This window comes from Trachemys scripta, chromosome 17 (genome assembly GCF_013100865.1).
Source record: "Trachemys scripta elegans isolate TJP31775 chromosome 17, CAS_Tse_1.0, whole genome shotgun sequence".
NCBI lineage: Eukaryota > Metazoa > Chordata > Testudines > Emydidae > Trachemys > Trachemys scripta.
The window spans coordinates 17,215,075-17,230,163 of NC_048314.1; the positions used below are offsets into that span (position 1 = coordinate 17,215,075).

The 15,089-nt window shown below is 45.8% G+C and overlaps 2 protein-coding genes across 2 annotated transcripts in view; one reads left to right on the plus strand and one right to left on the minus strand.

Moving 5' to 3' along the window:
* Positions 1-119: 119 nt before the first annotated feature.
* SURF2 (surfeit 2) lies at positions 120-4,318 on the plus strand. Its single transcript, XM_034793603.1, has 5 exons — positions 120-362; positions 591-694; positions 1,949-2,134; positions 3,046-3,221; positions 4,210-4,318. The coding sequence occupies exons 1-5, from the start codon at positions 247-249 to the stop codon at positions 4,291-4,293; spliced, it is 666 nt and encodes a 221-aa protein (XP_034649494.1). The 5' UTR covers positions 120-246; the 3' UTR covers positions 4,294-4,318.
* A 389-nt stretch (positions 4,319-4,707) lies between these two features.
* SURF4 (surfeit 4) overlaps positions 4,708-15,089 on the minus strand; it is a 21,041-nt gene continuing 10,659 nt past the window's right edge. The window contains exons 2-6 of the mRNA XM_034793602.1: positions 12,429-12,615; positions 10,757-10,833; positions 9,795-9,838; positions 8,807-8,993; positions 4,708-7,872 (exon numbers count right to left, since the gene is read on the minus strand). Coding sequence (XP_034649493.1) covers positions 7,606-7,872; positions 8,807-8,993; positions 9,795-9,838; positions 10,757-10,833; positions 12,429-12,615 — 762 coding nt within the window. The 3' untranslated portion in view covers positions 4,708-7,605. The remainder of the gene's footprint in view (positions 7,873-8,806; positions 8,994-9,794; positions 9,839-10,756; positions 10,834-12,428; positions 12,616-15,089) is intronic.

Here is a 15,089-nt window from a genome sequence, read left to right on the forward strand (position 1 = left end):
GGGGCTGCCGCCGCCCCCCCCCCCCGTTAGAGAAGTGGTTTTGGGACCAAAATGATGTAGACTGCAGGGAAGGTTGCTTGGGGGTGTCTGGAGCCAGGGAGGTGGAGGGAGAGACCTTTATGCCTAGCCTGGTAAGAGCCAGAGTATCACAGAAGCCCTTGCACTGCTCCAATAGGCTGTTTTCTTCTCTCCTTTTTGGCTGCTCAGGTGAAATGCAGGTTGACAGGTCACGAGCTGCCATGTCGGATGCCAGAGCTGCAAGCTTATACGAGTGGCAAGAAGTATCTGAGACTGATAAAAACAGCAAGAGCATTTGACTACAGCGAATTCGAGCCACACATTGTGCCCAGTACCAAGAATCCGTGCGTGTCTGTTTTTTCCTTAATGTTCACGCGGAGCTCTTGCTAATGTTAATTGCATGCCCAGTAGGGGAGTGATGCCTGAGTGTTTAAGTGGGTATCCATCCAGTGTGCTGGGAAAGCATTTATAAAGCAGCAATTGACTCTGAAATAGCCACTTAAAGGTGAAAGACTCTCATTTCTTTTATATAATAACTTTACTAAACGGTGTGTCTGTTTTTTATTCTCTAGCCATCAGCTGTTTTGCAAGCTCACTCTCAGGCACATCAACAGGCTTCCAGAGCATGTGCTGCGTCATGTCCAAGGAAGGCGCTATCAGAGAGCGCTGAAAAAATGTAAGTGGCTCTATCATCTTCTGCTGTGTTTTTTCTCTTCCCTTTCTGATCTTTTAACGTGCTCTCCTGCTGTGCATGTGTAAAGTGTTTGGAAATCGTTCTACAACGTGGCAGTAATACAGAGCAGTGCTCCTGCATGCTTTTCCCAGCCAGGAAGGGTGACTTCAAAAGTAGAGAGCGATGGTTTTTTATAGTGAACAAATTGGAGTGTCTACTTTAGAGTAACAACAAAGAGTCTGGTGGCACCTTAAAGACTAACAAAAAACTTTCCAATAGTGTGGGTCGCACTTTAATTCAGGGATTATCTTGTAGACATGTTTCCTGCCATTTGTGATCCCGTAATATCTCTGTGGCAACTATCACTTGCACTGAAAATATTATTAGGGAATTATTTAATATTTTTTTTAGCTGCCCTTAAATACAACTTAGCAGCTGGAAATGAGGAGGAACTGGTACCAAGTGACCAGCAACCTCTCTGCACGCCACAGTTTGGGAACTTCTTGGGCCTCACTAATGCAAACCTACATAACAGCTCATATCTGTGGGGAATTGTGTTAAGACTTCAAGTCATCTCAAGACTAAATGTGTCTGGCTCTTGACATAGTTGTGTTTCATCAGCAAAGGGACTGGAGGTTGCAGGTTACTGGTGCCAATGTTCACCTTCAGGTAACTTCTTCAAATCCTGCCCAGGTCAGCAGTGACTAAATGTCAACCTCTGATGGCTGCTTGATGGCCTGTATGAAATGAGCTGGCATATCCCAGTCCAGGTTCTGGTGAGCAAGCAGCTACCTCATAAAAACCATCTCCCCTGCAGTTACAATATCTGCATACTCATCAGAGAAGCCAAGTTTTGAGTGGACCAGGGAGACTGAACTACACTGCAGCCCTTGTAGGTATCTCCCAGTGAGAGTTGGGGCAGTGTGTGTGGGAAGCTGGCACTGGTGTTGCTCGTGCTGTACTTCCTCAGTGGACTCCAGTCTGCAGGACTGTTGAGCCTGACACCTTTCACAAACAGTCAACACCCCCCTCCCCTTTGCTGCTGCTAGAAACAGAAATACGGGCAGCATGACAAAACCTTAGACTTCCTAGGTCTGCTTAATGTCTCTCTAGGTCTGCTCATAGATGCTGTTTGCATTTCTGACGTGCTACCTAGCACTGTGCTCTGCTTCTAGTCCATTCTGTTCTTAACGAGACCACCAAATTCTTGAACCACTTGCATTATTTGTGAATGAGCCCTGCCTGGTTTATTTTTAGATGAGGAATGCCAGAAGGAGGGCGTGGAGTACGTCCCTGCCTGCCTCCTGCAGAAGAGACAGCGGCGGCGAGATGACCAGGCTGAGGGGAGCAGGCAGCCCCGCAGAAAAGGAGAATTCTGGGAGCCTACGTCCAGTGAAGAGGAAGAAGTTGACACAGATGATAGCATGAGCGACCTGTACCCATGTGAGCAGGAGCTTTGGTGTTTTCTGACCGTGTTAAAGGGACGCTCTCCGTTTCTATTCGCTGGCTCCTCTTTCTGGTTGGCTATCCGCTGGGAAGCCACAAAGTCAGCTCAGTTTAACATCAATTTAAACTTTGTTAGCAGCATGGGGGAGGGATGCCCATAGATAATTTATCGTTGGTTGCAAACAGAAAAGAACAAAACCCTAGGAAAAAGAGATGTGGCATTTCCTTTGCTAGCATTAGAGGGCAGCAGCAGGACTGGACCCACCCAGTGCTTTTACTGCCGTACTGCCAGCAGGGAGGAACATGCGGCACGTACAACATGTATGTGGGAAGGTGGTGATTCCTACACACAGAATCCAGAGTGGGTGGGGGGTTACTCTTCTCCAGATCCTGAGCGTTAAATGCCAGTTATCACTGAATCACCACCAAGACAGAGATCGTACAAGGGGAGAAGTACTTGTCAGCACAAGACCTGCCGGAACCTGCATGCTCACAGGCAACATGCACTCCACTGCCTTTCCCAGAACAGTCCTGGAGTCTACAATCCCACCCACCCTGCAGAGGATTTCCTACCAGGTAGAGTGAATTCCATTGAGTTCCTGTCTAAAAAAGGCTGGAGGAGAGGTGGAGTTGTAAGGCTACAGGACTATGTTGGCTGACTATCCCCTGTAGCTGGGCTAATCAGGGTACTGGGCACTTATTACTGAAATACAGGGGTTATATTTGTCTTCCAAGGGTCTTGGTAGTAATGAGCTGCCCGGCGGTCAGGGATATTCAGCCCTTGCTGATAAAAGAACTGGAATCTGGTGCTTCAGTTTTGCAAAGTCCCCTTTAAGGAAGTTGCCCGTGAAGCCACAGCAGGAGCCAGAGGAAACTGATCCCAAGTTGGGTCTTGCGTTGTGTTTTAGCTGAGCTTTTCCCAGAAAAAAGGCCGGTGGTGCAAGGAGAACGGGAAGGTGATGATGACTTCATGACAGATAGCGAGGAAGATGTGGCCAAGCCCGCCGAGGAAAACAGCGGCGTGAATGGAGAGGAGAGTGAAAAGATGGACGAGACCAGACGAGCTGGCAACAAAAGGGGAAAGGTGAGTGCTGGGCTGCCATGCACAGCCACATCAAGAGAGAGTGTTTGCAGAATCAGAGGTGAGCCCCTGTGGGTGAGGATGTACTGCATGATTAGACCAATGAGCTATCTGCTCTCATGTCTGTGAGAGGGGCTGATGTGAGATGGGCTCAGCTGGTATAAAACCTTTCAGGGGATGTTTCCTTCTGACCCTGAAGCAGTCAGATTCTATCCTTTAGTGAACTTGTATCCTGGCTAGGGTAACTGGGGCTATTATTACCTATATAAATGTCTAATCCTGGTTTGAATTCTACTGCTTGCTGCCTCAGGAGTGGGAATCTTAGGCCAGGGAGACAGAAATGTCCTTTGGGTCCTAAAATTACTTCCACTACTCCCTTCTTAATCAATCCCCTTTAGAATGTAAAGGTTGATAGGGTTTAGTCTGGCCCCTTTTCTCTTTCTCAGTGCTCCTGATTCAGCCTGTAGATCTCTTCACAGGGGCAGACATTTTAGTCCTGATCCTGCCGTCCTTGTGTGTTTGAGAAACAGCAGGAATGCATGTTCAGGCCCTGAATGTGTAAAGTGGGCATACGTAATTTCAGGAACATCATTGCTGATGAAGAGGATGATTCTAGAAGACAGCCCAGAGGGGAGGAGGTGGATTTGCTCCTTGTCTCCCTTCCTCGGGGAGAACAGGATCTGCAGTATTTTATGGCTCCGTTCTAGCAGGAGCATTTGGTACAGAGACTGTGTTTGTTGGGAGAAAGGGAGGGGATGTTATTTTTTAGCTCTTATACTAGGGCTGAGGGGAGCTGGAGGTCAAGTCTTGTCTCTCACTGGCCATGTCCTCAGTAGCTAGGATTGGGATTGTACTGACAGCCTGTAAAAACAGCAGCTTGGAGGGATGCCTTGTCTGAGCATTCTAGCCCTGGCCACATGCAGGCTTATGCTAGCCCAGAGACATGAAGAGGTTCTTCGAAAGACAGTGCAATTTCTCTCTCTCTCCACAGCCACAATTGAGTTCCTTAAAGAAGAAATTTAAGAGTCACCATCGAAAACCCAAAAGCTTCAAGAAAGCAGCCAATGGCAAATAAACTTTTCTATAAGTGTGAAACAGTAGTTGGCTGGAGCTAGTTATGTGGCAGTGTGGTGGTCTAAAGGGGGCAGGGTGGTACAAGTTCTATTGAAAAGCCTGGCCTTGCCTGCACCGTTGTCAGGTTTCAACCATCTGTTGCTGATGGGGGGCTTTAGTGAGCTGGAGCACAAGTGGGTTGTGGGCATTAGGGTCGATTCTTGGGGCATGGCCTAGTTCTGACTGAGCTGCCAATGATTGGGTGCCTTATACTAATATAAAGTTATTCTGTGGCACTTTATTTTTTGCTGAAAGGGTTGGCATTTTTATTCCATTTCCTGCCACGCAGGAATCTACTACACAGAGGATATTAATACCAAGCTTTAGCCAGGGAACACCATCCCCAAAGGGTCACCAACTGTGCACTCAAGCTGGATACAACAAAGATGCCATAGTTTTATTTTGATGGTTTCCAAAAATCAGGACATTTTCAAACACAACTAAGATACAAAATACAGCATAAAATGAGAATTTATACTTATTTCTCTTTCCACATAAAGCAAAAAAAAAAAGTGAATTCAGAACACTTTGCAAAGCCAATTGGTAGATTACATCCTGCCTTCAAGAGAGCATTCCAACCGTTAGAGATGTCACTGCATCAGTTCTGGAAGATATGCAGTACAGCAGTGCACGTGAGACGCGGCTAGCCCTCTTGCAAAGGACACATTGGCTAAAAAGTAGCATGCTGGCGGGAAGAGAGCAGTGTATTTAAAAAAAGCCCTCTCCTTAATGCTGATGGTGTACTGTACTTGCAAGATCCCTGCTCCAAAGGCTAGTGACATTTACCTTTCCTAAAGGGGAACAGCGATTTTGTGATGCCTGAACTTCCTATGGGGCTGCAGGCAGCCTCTCCAGGAAAGAGGAATTTCATGGATCAGTTAGTTTCTGAAATATTGAACAATTCTTCTTCCAAAGTGATCAAGCTCCTTAGCTGGGCAGAATGAGGGGATCAGTCATAAGGAAGCTAATTAAGGGGTAGTGACAAGACCTGTTTCTACCTATTAAGTTATAAATACTTGAATTGTCCACAAGAGCTAGAATGTTTGGAAGAGAATATTGCTGCGGGTAAGGGGCGTGCGTGTATTCTAAACAGTTGCCCGTAGCAACTGCAGTGTGAAAGTCAGTCATATCCTTTATGTATTGAACGTCAGGAGGAAGCTGAAAGTTTAGTTTCCTGCACAATGAAGACACAGGCACTACAAGAGCAGTGGGGGGGGGGGAGGGACTACAAAACCTGCTCTGGGGAAAAATAAAAAAAAGCCACAGGGTAACTATTAAATGAATTTAAGAAATCTCTCCAGTCCTAGTGCTCTCTGTCACTGCAAAGGCCATTCTCCCTTCCATTGATGTAAATGGCTGAACATGCGTGGAGGCATTTCTGTTTATCACCAGCTGCTGAGAATCCTGTTTTCCAAGGTAAAGGCAAGACTGTTACATTGCGCTGTCCAGGTCAGTGGGCTTAGCAGCATTCCTTGGGGAAGAAAGCCCAGGAGCTGGCTGGCCGCTGGAGATGCTGAGCTGGGCTGCTCTTCGAAGTGGAGATGTAAGCAGCTGAAAGGAGCCACTGATGCAGGAAACCAGGGCAGTTGGCCTGCCGAGCTGCTAGTTAAGGTCACAAGGCAAGAGTGTCACAGAATCCAAGTCAGTAAGACCAACAAAAACACAAAACAAAACATCAATTTAGTCCACTAGCAGAGGGTGAAATGCCCCTTCCTGGCAGGGATGGATGTGAGGTGAAAGACGAGGTTACACTGATGGGGCAAAGTCAGGACCTGTTTCCCTTCAACCCACTTAAACTAAAGAATCATTTCCTCTCGGAGTGAAATGCTCAGCAGAGGGTTAGAATGCATAAGTTACCTCCCCCAGCTGTTAAGACACTGCCAAGTATATTCCACTCCCTAGAAGTCTTAGCTACGACTGTCAAAAATGAGGCAGATGCCATTTGAAACACAGGACTGAGAATCAGGGCAGTAAGGCATCACACAGCTGATTTTTGCATGTTGTCTAATACAGGAACAATGGCGCCTGTTCAGGAAAGCATTCTCTACCCCAGGGATAGAGTAGGGATGCCAGAGCAGGTGCTTTCCCTTGAGAGTTCTGTACCTGCTGTTGCTCGGGGGGGGGGAGGGAGAATTTTTGCATCTACAAGAGACTGGCAGAAATGGATCAAGAAAGCAAAGGGCGCTCTAGGCTGGAAGATTAGACACTGCTCTGAACCCACTGGTGAGGTGATGTGAACCCTGCATGCATTATGAAATGCTCAGCATTTGAGTTTCTGCCTTTCAGTACCAGGAACAGGGTCTTTCACAGCTCCACAAATATTGGTTCCACCAGTTACTGCTCAAATTGAAAGAACCTGGATCCACATTTAGATAAATACTGGTTGATTGCTGAAAGGAGCTGTCTCTGGGAATCACTGTCGGGCTTGCTCCCCTTTGTTGGTGGATGGAAAATGCTGAAAAAGGAGAATTGGTTTTTGGTACAGTACATTTTAAAATGAAGTCTGTCTTGAGACTCTTCCCACTAACCCACCCCCAACATCGTACGGAAATCTTTCCAGCAATATACCACCACCCCCCCCCCCCGGTTCCGCTCAGGAACAGAAATGAGACATTCCATTTTCATTACAGAAAATAAAACCCTCTTTTTCCTCATCTAGAGAAGGATGCAGCTGCTTCTGACATTCTTTCTCCCTCCCTGTCTGTCTCTTTGGGTGTGGAAAGGATCTTCCCCTTGCTCAGACCTGGGTACATAATACTGTAATTTTTTAAAACCAATGTCTTTGCTTAGCATAACTCTCCAATTGTACAAACAATGCTCTAACCAGCAGCTGGGTTTTATATACACAGAGGATTTTTAGTTCTCTGTGGGGAGTGGGGAATTCACTTGTTTGGTTATTTTTTCTGTTTTCTTTTTAACTTTAACAGCACACTGAATGATACTGCTGTGTATCTGCTCACAGTACTTTAAATTTAAAGGCCATTACTGAAGTACTCAATGAAATGTGGATTCCTTGGATTAGTTCCAATTCTAGGAAGTTAAAAACAAGACAAAAAAATAAACCTAGGCAATGTTCCTCGAAGAAGTAGGATTTATCATCTATTATCAGATTACTGGTGCCACTGTAAATTAAATTCTCAAGACATCTGTGCCTTTAACAGGGGAAGGTACGGGAGGGGCAGGTATACGTAAAATGGCGGCAGTTTTTGTTGACTCCATAGAGAATCAGTCCTGGACCTAAGCTGTTGTGTCCTGAGAAGCTACACTGCTCCCGTTACCACTCTTTTTTCTTCTCGTCCATGGAGACGCCACCAGGACCCAGCGCCACCACCAGGAGAAGCCCTCCAATGACAGACATGGTCTGGAAGAAGTCGTACTTGAGGAAGTCATGCATGGGCTTGTAGGCTGGGATGGTCCAGAAGGCGTTAAAGTAGATGTTGATGGCAAACAGCCATATGACCAGAGTCAAGGCAGCCAGCTTGGTCTTAAAGCCAATCGCCACTAAGATAATCAGGGCTGTGCCCACGATGTTCTGGAGAATCTGCAGTAGCAGAGGGGAGAGGAAAGAGTAGAGTCAGGGTTCTACACAGCTCTGTTATGGTAGCATAGAGAGCACAGACACTGCCTACCCAGCTAGCACAGGTATAAATAGCAGTGTAGACAGAAAGCCATGGCTTAGGGTGAGTAGAGTATCCTACACACCCCAGGATATAGACCCTGCATAGCCCTCTGCACACCCAAGCCAGGCCACCCACGTCTGCACTGCTAATTTCAGCAGTGTCCTATCCTGCTGCCTCCCCCTGCCAGAGCCTTTCCTTGCCACAGTGAAAGCATCTGGCGGTGGGGAGCTGTAGGAGTCTTTCCCCACCGCCAGAGCCTTTCACTGTGGTGTGTAGCTACACATGTAGTGCCTGTACTGTGCATGCTGCCGTAAGTGTAGACGTGGCCTTAGAGAAATATGCATGTAGGAGGTGTAATCGCTGCAGCGTTGTTCAGGAAAGGCAATGCAATAGGCTGCTGTAAGAATATAAGAACGGCCATACTGGGTCAGACCAAAGGTCCATCTAGCCCAGTGACCTGTCTTCCGACAGTGGCCAGTGTCAGGTGCCCCAGAGGGAATGAACACAACACGTAACCATCAAGTGATCCATTCCCAGCTTCTGGCAAACAGAGGGTAGGGACACCACCCCTGCCCATCCTGGCTGTGATGCAGGTCATCACTAGATTATTTGACATCTCAGTTTCTTCAGTAATTAAAGGGCCTTTTCCTGTTACTTTTAACTCATAACATGTCCAGGAGGTCAGAACACAGTATCTCTAGTTGACGGCCCAAATCCAGCAGTCTTATATAAGGAGACCCAGTGAAATCGATGAGGACTCGCATGAGAATAATTGCTGGATTGGGACCCCACCCAGGCTGTAGCAGAGCAGTGAAGCCCAATGCCGTGACTCCCAGTTCTGTGCCAGATACTTACAGAAAAGAAGCTAACATCAAAATGTAGCAGTGTCATGAACATGAGGACCAGTAGCACACGTCCACCCAGCTGCATGTACTGTTTGGGGGAGCTTTCCCGCATGGTGGGGACACCGGCAAACATGCTTTTCCCCTCCGACCGTGACTCAGCCAAGAGCAGCAGCAAGCCTCCCCCAAGGGCAAGGTTCCTGGGGAGAGAGAAGAGATGGAGAAGAAACATCTACAGGTCAGTGCAAGAAAAAAGCCACATCATAGAGCGTCTTGGATGTGTCACGAAGATCATTCTACCTGAATGAGTGAGAATGCCACCAACAACCTTGAATTGGTTCTCACTATGTCCCACCGCACTCTGCCCTCCAAGAAATCATCATGTTCCCCACTGATTCAGTAGTTCTTATGACTCTGCAGATACAAGAGGATCATGCATCCAGTGCTTGCAACAACACTTATGACCATAGTGCAGAGCTGTGCAGGCTCCAAGCTTCTATCAAGGATGGCAGACAGCAAGGAAGACTGCATACAATTTGTGGGTTTTTTTTTTAAAAAAGGTGCAAATAACATGGGACAGAGAGGACATTATGGGATGGAGCCGGTTGCACTCTAGGAAGTTGACTCCTTGCTCCCAATCACCCCTGCACGACTCATTTCTGCCCCATCATGCATTGCCAAAAGCTTCCCCAAAAGACAGTGCACTGGATGGTGGCACGTTGCACGCTGGGCTATCTACCCATGGTGCACTGCACAGCAACACAAGCACTCCTGGCCAGTATGTGCAGTGTTGACGCAAGGAGCCAAGTATGCATCTGCACAGGCGATACGTTGATTGCAGCAGCTTTGGGCCGACGCAATTTGCGTTGATCAATGTTTGTCGTGTAGACATGGCCTTAAAATGTGACCTTTATAAAGATCTCTTCATTCCCATCCCTGGGTGACATTCACAGAAGCAAGTTTGTGAGGACAGTACAGAGGTAAAATAAACTAGGACCTACCTCATCAGGAACTTCAGATCCCACAGAATGCTGTAAGCAATGGTCTGGGAGGGGAAAAAAAGAAATACGGAAATATTTAAGCTATTTCCAGCTCCTTGAGAAGGGAGAGCTTTTAAAGGGTTCGAAGTCAGTGATTAAATGCAGGACGTAAGAATCAATAACATCTTAAAAAGTTACTTAGTTTAGCAAGTAGTTTGGCATGATGACAATCAGAAGCTTTTATTAGAATCCATTTTCGATGCAGACGGTCAGGATCACTCATTAGCCTGGGTGCTTTTTATAGCAGGGCAGATCTGTGACTTTTTGCAGATAGTTAATTAACCCTCAGCAATCCCCTGTGGCAGTCAAGTATTCATCCCATTATACAGATGGGGAAAAACAGAAAGGCAGGAAGGTTCAATTAAATGCCCAAGATCACACAACTAGTCAGTGGCAAATTTGGGAATAGAACCCAGAAGTTATAACTCGCTTTAGACAAAATGTTAACAAAAAACCCTTCCTGGCCAAAATTTTTTTCCCTTGTTTTTAAAAACATAAAATGGGGATCCTTCCACGCTGGGGTGGTGGGGGAGCAAGTAGGGGGGGGGGGGGGGGGGGGTCAATACCAAATCAGTTATAGGTCTCTTATGCAGTTGGCTGCTGAAGCTCATGTGAGTTGCAAAGAGCTCCTCCTCCTACTATATGGGACAGGATTGGTTTGATACTTGTTTTTCCAAGCACTTACAGCCGTCCGATCCTATCAGCATCCAAGGAGAATACCTCGCCGCTGTGCATGGCAGAGGAAGAACAGCTGTAACCACGTTGCCACAAGAGATCCTGGCCAACTGAAGGAGGGCCGTGGGCTCAATGCGCAGGGGCAGTCCTTCCTGCTGCTTTTAGCTTAGGCCGATCAGCCCCATTGGGGTTGGTGGGGAGGGCCGGAAAGATAGGGACGGTCCTTTGGAAGACTTGAGGCTTCCTACCTGTAATGCTATAATGCCGAACAAGCCGAAGCAGGCATACTGCACAAAGTTCCTACTCAGCACCAGGATACAGCCGCCTGAGGAAGGGAAATTAAACAGCGTTACCACATCTCCAGCGCACACAGGAAACAGCTGGCTCTGGTTGTGTTTTGAATTTCAGAAGGTTAAGGATTTCATGTAGCCAAGACACAGAGAGCCTCTGCTTGGAGACATCGGTGTCAGAACACTGTTGCTTTGGGGGGGGAAAGTCAGCTTTAAAATCTGCATTCTCCAAGGAGCTTCTCTATAGCCGACATTGTCTTATGGCTCCTGAAGAACATCTCTCCATTATTCCACCAGGTGATGGAGCAAAGGATCAAACATATGCTTGGTTTAGTCCCTGGCACATCGTACTAGTTGGCAGCTGCCATGCAAGGGTACATCTACTCTGCAATAAAAGACCTGCAGCACGGCCGCAACATGGCCCAGGTCAGCTAACTCCAGCTCGTGGAGCTCAGACTGCGGGGTTATAAAATTGCAGTGTGGCCATTTGGGCTCAGGCTGGTGCCCACCCTTTCAAACCCTGCAAGGTGGCTGGGTGGGTCTCAGACCCTGGGCTCCAGCCCAAGCCTGAATGTCTACAGTGCTATTTTTAGCCCTGCAGCCTGAACCCAAGTCAATTGACCTGGGCTCGACTGCAGTGTAGACGTACGCTTAATGTCACAAGAAGTTAAACAAAAAAATAGCCAAGTATGGTTTGGATGTTGCCTTTCGTGAAGTGGCGGTGGGAGAATGATACCATAGTTCTTTCGAGAATACAGAATATTAAACAAACCGAAGCTTTCCTTTAAATCTTGCATTCAAAAGAAAACCGATCACATTTCCCTGCAGGCGGATTTCCACACTGAGAACTGTTGACTAAAAGAAGTCTATTAAGTAAGCTATCTCCAGGGGAAAAGATTTAGCAACATTAAATTTTTGCCTGGACAAAATACAAAAGCAAAACCTGGACACAGGACTTTGAACGACTAGGCAATTGGAGTGTGTGTGCACGAGACGATTTTAAAAAGGGGCACACGCAATATAAACAGGGAGAATTTAGTTCCTTTTCCACCAATGATACTGTTCACTCAGCATGGACGTAGGAGCTAGACTTAAAGTGTCTAGTCTGTTTCACTTCCTAGTCCTCATGAACTAACATAGTGCCATTGCTTTTGTGAAGAGGACAGGATTGAAATGCTTCCTGCATAAAACAAGAAAAAATATTTTTCCAGTTGACATTAACCTCCGTAAGAGCCAATATTGGGCTGAGGCAAGAAACCCATGGCACTATAATTATCTTGATATATTGGAGCAATTCCTCCTCTTTAAAAAACAAACAACAGGAAGTATTTTACTTACAGAATGCACCTATTAAGATCTGGGTACACATACAGAATTAAATAGCTAATAATACTATCAACTAAGGGACTCGTCAGAGTTTTCATTGACCAAGAGGTACCATGTGGACTCAAAGTCAAGGAGCAAAACATGTGGGGAGGTCAATGAAAAGTCTTTATTCAACCTATGAAGCATCATCAAAATATAAAGCGCTTGATGGGTAAAGAATAAATAAACAAACTAGGCTTCCCATGAGCCAGAAACACTAGCGTGATTTGGCATCTGCCCTAATAGACGATTAAGAGCCACTTACTCAGCTGTCCAGAGAGATTTAGGAACACAAAGATGGAGGCCAGGAAATAGCCACAGTTCCACGTGGCATCAATGTAATCCCTCTGTTCGCTCCACTGGAACCACATGCGGATCCCATCCTCCAGGAAGGTGCTGATCAGGCACAGACGAGCCACGTGGGGAAGGTACTGCTTCGTCACTCTCAGGAACTACATGGGTAGACAATGCAGGAGTAATGTCCAAGGAAACCAAGAGCCATGCCCCTCTGCAGACTGCAGGCATAGCATCGTCATGTGCATGCGCACACACCCACCTCCACCACAAGATCCTGCTGAACGCAGATGTGCTGGGGAATTAGATAAAGCCAAAATCTGGTTTAAAACACCTATGTGTTTACATTTCCCCTGTTCTCACTGGCAAAATTTCCATTGACTTCTTCCTCCGCAAGTATCAACACATTGTGCCATCAGGCCTAAGACACTCCTATACAATAGTAAAAGGGTTTGACTGTAGATGAAAAACTGACCATGATATTAGTTGATTTCAAGGATAAACACATACAGAGACAGAGTTCAGCCCCTAGTCCCATTAAGAATCACATCCCACATTTAAAAAAAAAAAAAAAACAACACACACACACTACTCAGGAAGATGAATTAGGCAGTTATATATAGCTACTGTTCAATGCAACCTAGTATTTAAAAAAATAAATAAATATCACCAAGAGGCACGAGGAACTGAGCACACCGCTTCTCTTCTTGGGAAGGAAAGTTGTGTCTAATCATGTGAAGAGAATACTGAAAATCTACCCTTAGGTCACTCTGCCATTGTGAGAATTATAGTTTATATAGGAGCAACTACTGCTGAGTAGAACCAAAACATACACCCCAGGGAGTCTAGCTTCTTGTACAAATTATACATGTGCAAGATATTTGCATATTTTTTAAAAGAAATCTAATTGCCTCTTCACTCTCCAGTTCTCAGCTGGTGTATCGTTTAAGTCTTCATTAGTATTTAAGTAACTGTAATAGAGCACCAAGGCATATCCTGATGGGGATTAATAACTGGTTGGAGATTTAATGCTCTGACACAAATCTCAGCCCAAAGGGCCACAATTTTGGTGTGCAAAGGGAGCCATGTGCAGACACCTAGAACACATGACTAATCAGCAGCTCTGTGCAGGCAGTTGCCATGATTATATGTACCCCTTGAGCAAGCTGGCATCCACTTGGGTGTTGGATTCTTGCACTCCATTACTGAAAATTTAGAACCATTGCATTGATCCCAGGTTAATATTAAAAAGCGTCTGGTGTTATTCCTCCACTGACCCCACCATCCCTTTGGTACAGAAAGGTGTTAATAAAAGTTATTTCCTAACAAACAGTCCTAGAAACCTGCAAATAGCACTTTCCACTTGTATAGAAAGTAGTGATGTTTATAGGCAATGTAATCGTACCAGGAGATGTTTAGTAATAGAAAATGCCTATTGGCTGAAAGTGAGGTGACTCTATTTAAGAAACATATTTAGGGCATCAACACCAGGTGCAGAACAGCCAAGTAATTCAAGTAATATCTGTCAGGTGTTGTATGTGAGATAGAGATGGTCAATTCTAAATTAAACAGCAGAAGAGAAGCAGAAGGTGCCTAGCTCCAGATTTTATGGGCAGTTCGCGCTGAGCAGTGTCACAACCAGATGCATGCACATGCCTGACTCCTGATGTAGAAATGCCAGGTTTTGCAGAGACTCCTGGTTTAGCAGTAGGGGGACTATGTGTTATAACCCCCCCCCCCAGCCCACACACAGTATGTATTAAAAATTATTTATGGGACTATTTGATTCAAGTAATTTTACTCAGTGTTAGAATCTAAACTATGTTCACTTCACTGGGAGGGTGGTGGGGGGGAAGACACCCCACAATACCAAACCAACCAACCCACCTGTATAGAGGTGTTCTTCAAAAGGTATCAGGAATGTCACAAAAAGGAAATATACACTGTTTTAATTGTGTATGTCTTGTGTTGGTCCCCTTGCACCAGTGTTTCTTGCACCATTAGGGAACCCGAATTTAAAAAAAAAAAAAAAATTAAAAAGTCACACCCAGCACTGACCATGTTCTGTTGGTGCAACTCAGTTAACTTCAGTGGAGGTGCACCAGTTTATACTAGTAGAGAATTTAGCTAATCGAGTCAGCAAACTAACCGGTAAAAATATATGTTGACAAAAAAATTAAGTTAGGTTCTCATTGTTTATGACGTTCACGGCTTGCATTTTACAGTACTCAGTTTGGACAATGAAACTAGACTAATCAGTTTCACTTTCTGTTTTTAGTTAGTATAATTTTGCAGTTCTCACACTGTTGTTTGGCTTCAGGGTGGCAGGAGATTAAAGGCACTTCTAAAAGCTTATTCCCACCACCATAATTAACCAATTAATAAAGGATGTTTCAAGTTCTGTGCAAATTAGAAACCTTCCTTGCTGCCTAATTCAAGGTCAGCATGAATAAAAACAGAGCAGAAATGTTAACACAACAGACATCCCAAATAGTTAATATAGGGTTACCATACGTCCGGATTTTCCCGGACATGTCCGGCTTTTTGGGCTCCAAATCCCAAAAAGCCGGACATGTCCGGGAAAATCGGACATGCGGTCGGCGGCTCGGGTGCCGGGCCGGGGGCTCGGCCG

Coding starts and splice junctions, on each gene's coding strand:
- SURF2 (XM_034793603.1), top strand. CDS start 247: ATGCCAGAGCTGCAAGCTTATACGAGTGGCAAGAAGTATCTGAGACTG. Junction 695..1,948: donor TCAGAGAGCGCTGAAAAAAT/GTAAGTGGCTCT, acceptor GTTTATTTTTAG/ATGAGGAATGCCAGAAGGAG. Junction 3,222..4,209: donor CTGGCAACAAAAGGGGAAAG/GTGAGTGCTGGG, acceptor CTCTCTCCACAG/CCACAATTGAGTTCCTTAAA.